At 45.4% G+C, this 4,284-nt stretch overlaps 1 protein-coding gene across 1 annotated transcript in view; it reads right to left on the bottom strand.

Moving 5' to 3' along the window:
- Positions 1 to 563: 563 nt before the first annotated feature.
- MAML3 (mastermind-like 3 (Drosophila)) overlaps positions 564 to 4,284 on the bottom strand; it is a 237,676-nt gene continuing 233,955 nt past the window's right edge. The window contains exon 5 of the mRNA XM_009328865.1: positions 564 to 1,625. Coding sequence (XP_009327140.1) covers positions 634 to 1,625 — 992 coding nt within the window. The 3' untranslated portion in view covers positions 564 to 633. The remainder of the gene's footprint in view (positions 1,626 to 4,284) is intronic.

The raw sequence follows: 4,284 nt of genomic DNA, 5'->3' as shown, positions 1-4,284 counted from the left end.
TTATGGTCTCCTACACTTTTATTGGATTTTTATCACTCTGCAGTGAAAATGGTGACCTCCCTGTGACTGTTTAGGTTTGTCACGTGTGTGCTGCATGTTCCCTTGTGACAGTCCAGAGCCGGCTCTGCGGGCCTGGCCGTGGTTCACTGAGACCTGCTTACCCCCGGGGTTAAGCCCGTTTCTGACCAGGGCCTGTGCAATCGCCCACAGACGTCTTTAGGCTTTTCTCCCAGCCGTTTTCATCTGCTCCCCTGAAAGTTGCAGTGTTTACAGTTACATGAGACGGGAGATAGCAGGACCACCCTATACCACTGTGCAATGAAGCCTCGTTTCAGTGGGGAAAGACCAAATTTTCCCAACTAGAGGCCCCCCCCCCCCCCCCCCAGCAGGTGCTGCCACGCAACGGAGATTGCTTGGTGGAAGTCTTGGGATGCCGATGTTTTCATCGTCCCCTGAATCTTCCAAAGTTGGCTACAGATCAGCTCGGTTTGCACGATTGAAAAAAAAAAAAAACCCAAATGACCCCAAACCAATTCAAACAAAAAAACAACAATCCAAGGACGGGGAGAACATCCAACTCTCTCTTTTCTTTTTTCAAGCCTAACAACCAAAGCTCCAGCTACACAAGCCCATTCACTGGGGGTTTCCAAACAACTCATCAAGTTCTTGTATCCACTCATCCCCTGGTCCGCTCTTAATGATGGAGTCCACAAGGTCTGCGCCCTCTGCTAAACTGGAGAATGACCCCCCTGCTCCTTCATTACTGTAGTTGTAAGATATGTCCTGAGTGGGATTCCTGTCATAGGCCTGGCCTTGGCTGCTCTGAGCAAAGTTACCACCCGGCATTTGCTGCGTCGGGGGCTGACTAAAGCCAGACATCGTGGCGACCCCTTGGCTTACTGCAGGCATTACCATCGGCCTGGCCTGGCTGGCTCCTTGTTGCCCAGGTAGTGGTTGCAGCAACTGCCTCCCCATCGCTGGGTTCAGGGCTCTTACTGTTCCACTCGTGTCCACAACTGTCTGATTAAGCCCCTGTGGGAAATGTTGCTTGGACAGCCGTGGCTGCCCAGACTGCATTGGGTACGTTGTGCCATTATTGAAGGGCCCCATTTCACTGCTAGTCCTTCCCGGTATACCTTGTAAACCTCGCTGCTGCCAGTTTTGTGTTCCTTGAGGGACAGTCCCCATCAGGTTTTGAAGTCGTGGTGCTTGCGGCCTGGGTAAGACCTGGCCCACAGGTCCTTTCATCTGCTGCTGATGCTGGGGAAGAGCAGAGTTTACCAGCATGTTCTGACCAAAATTGCCGACCATTCCCACCGCTTGTCCAGAGGCAGGCTGCCTCGTTCCCTGGCCTGCGTTATGTGCCATGTTCATGCCACTTTGGTTTGGGTGCTGCAACATTTGGCTCATCCCTGTGCTCATGCTGTACATTCCCGGCTGGCTGGAAGAGGCGTTGCTGTAAGGAGCCATGCCCATATCTGACTGGCCTGCGGTCGTGGGCAGTGTGCCGGGGTTCTGGGAGGGACCCATTGCCATCATGCTCGCATTCTGGGCCATCATTCGGGATGTCCTCATGCTCTGGAGTGCTGCTTGGTTTCTCACAGCTGCTATATCCTGGGGAGAACCTACACCAAAAAGGGAGGAAGGTTAAGAAAAAACCACAACCCTGTAAATCTTAATTAACGCGTCTTTGCATAAGAGAGAATCTGTAGGAGCCTTCTGCGTCACTGTAGGATTTCGGATTGCTGTGCTTTCTGAGTGAATAAATTATTGTTTCACGTGAAGGTTAGCAGAGAGCTAGAAGGCTATCCGTCCCTGGGAGATGTGCTTGCTGCCGAATGTTAGCTGCATTTCAGAGATTATGTGTTCCCCACCTCGCTCTGGCTGCAGCCTCTCTCCTGACCCGCCGAGTCCCCTCTCCTTGAAGGCGAGAGTCAACACAGCTCAGATGCTACCCTAAACAGGAATCGCTGATCGTGTTACGTATTCAATTTGTGAAGCGGGACACTGTTCAGCAGAGAATACCATCGATGCAGATGAGCAGCCTTATTTCCCTTAAGGCCCAAAATGAGTCCGGCAAGGTTAAAAGGCCAATGATTTACTCACTAAGTAGTTCTCAATTATGACAATTTTGGGATATGTACCCAAAAGGATTCATGGCTTCAGATTCTTGAAGAATCGAGGCGACACGATTGCATGCGTGATGCGTGATTACAGCCATGGTTGCCTCCCTGACAATAACCTACTCAGGTACTTAAGCTAGACAGCCACAGAAGCTGAAGGGCTAAAATAGGCCTGCCTTTCTCTTACTTTGCTAAGACCAGAGATTAAATTTTTAAGAAGTGACCTGGGAGTCCAAGTCCCCTTTCAAAAGTAAATGTGAGTCTTTCTTTTTGTGTATATTTTTCTCCCCAGGACCAGTGACAATGTGCACCCTCCTCCATGAAAAAAATTAGTCCCTAAGATTTCGAAGTTGCATGCGCACTGTGATTCAGTAGCACGTATCCTCTTCAGATAAGCCTAATTCAGCTTCTAGCAAGCAAATGAGAAAGCTTCTACTGGTTGTCTTCAATGGCAGCAAAGCAGCTGAACTTCAGTTTACCATTGGAAGCTCTCCTTTAAATATCTCCACTGTCTTTCAAAAGTAAGCCTTGAAAATGGAAATGTCAGGCTCAGAAGGCCAATCAATTTTTTAATAGCTCAGGAGGCATAAATGAATGGATTTTCTATATCGTTGTTACTGATTAAGTCTATGGAAAGAAGAAAAATTGTTTTTTGTGGACATTTAAAACAGGGAGAGTGTATTAGTGAATCGATATTATAAGCACATTTCTCTCCACCTTAGGCCAGTGATGGGAAACCAGAAAATCCTAACCTTGTTAAATTCCACACCGTGGCAGATAACTGAACCATGCGTGTGTCTTCCTTTCAGGGGTGGGGGGAGCTATCGATTTCTGGGAAGCCAATATGCTTCTGTATTTACTATCTTTATTTAAAAACAATTACCAGAGCTCTGATTATGCCATGGGTTCATTGTGGTTTTGAGTCACTACCGTACGGAACTAAATACAATACTCTGCAGGTGAAGCTCCGAGAGTATGAGACACACAATTATTCCTGTCTCAAACTTTATTAAATGCAAGATGTAAATATAAAATGGTTGCTTTAAGAGTCATGAACCGTACAACAAAATCTGAATGTTCTTAAGTCAGCGCCTATCTGTTTTCCCCTCAGTGGCAGACAACATACTTGAACATCCGTGGAGAACAGAGAATACTGGGCCCTGTTATTTACGTTGGCTTGGTTTCCAAGAGAAATGGGTATGAATAAAGGAAATGTCATTTCTATAGTTTTGCACATAATGCAGGGGATGGCTACATCTCCTTTTCACTGCAGCAGGATAAGCTTCTGGAGGATGCTTTTAGCTCCAACATATAGATAAATGAAACATTTTGTAGCATGAAGAGACACCATCTGGATCTCGCTTGAACAGGGCAAATGTAGTGGCAGCTTTTACTTCATCCATGCTATCAAACTGTTTTCTTAATGACTGGCACTGCGGTCCCCTTGATTTTTCTTAATTTAGATCATCTCTTCCTTCCACGATTAGAAGCAGTCTCTTTTTACAATGACTTCAGCAAGTGCTTAAGATACAGCTAATGTTAAAAAATAACTGCATCTTTAGCTATTTTTAATTGAAAATGGCAGCTGAAAACCTCCAAAGGAGTCACTACCTGCAAGTGGTCACATGCTACTTTTGTTAACTACCGTGCCTGGCATAAGAGACAGGAGATCAGACAAGGAGTAGTTAAAAGAGAGATGCAACAGATTTTAAGATTTTGGGCCACCTTCTGGTCTCATTTACACATGACCTACTGCACTAGATTACATTCTTGTGACTAAATAGGAAAAATGGTGAAATATTTATATTTAAATTAGCTCATTTATGAAAATTAATTCCCTGCTCTGTCAGATTAGCCTAAACTCTCTTCTCCATTTCTTTTAAATAATACATATGAAGGCAAGGTTTCAAAGAAGCGTTAATGCAGAAAGATTTTACACGTGCATCTCAATGTATGGCAGTGCACACACATACATTTTGATTTTGCAGATGAATTATTAGGGGAAAAAAATAATTTCATATAGAATTTATGCTGCCGAACATAAAAATGAGGCGGCCATTAGAAGGAGCCATCCTGATATATACCAGCAGAAGATCTGGCTGCCTGTTCACTTCCTGGGTACAAGAACTGCAATATGCTTGCCTCCCTTATTTTCTGTGGC

The sequence above is a fragment of the Pygoscelis adeliae genome, unplaced genomic scaffold (genome assembly GCF_000699105.1).
Source record: "Pygoscelis adeliae isolate BGI_AS28 unplaced genomic scaffold, ASM69910v1 Scaffold66, whole genome shotgun sequence".
In the NCBI taxonomy this organism is placed as follows: Eukaryota; Metazoa; Chordata; class Aves; order Sphenisciformes; family Spheniscidae; genus Pygoscelis; species Pygoscelis adeliae.
Note: the sequence above shows the minus strand (reverse complement) of the source record. Positions and strands in the feature narration are given on the sequence as shown.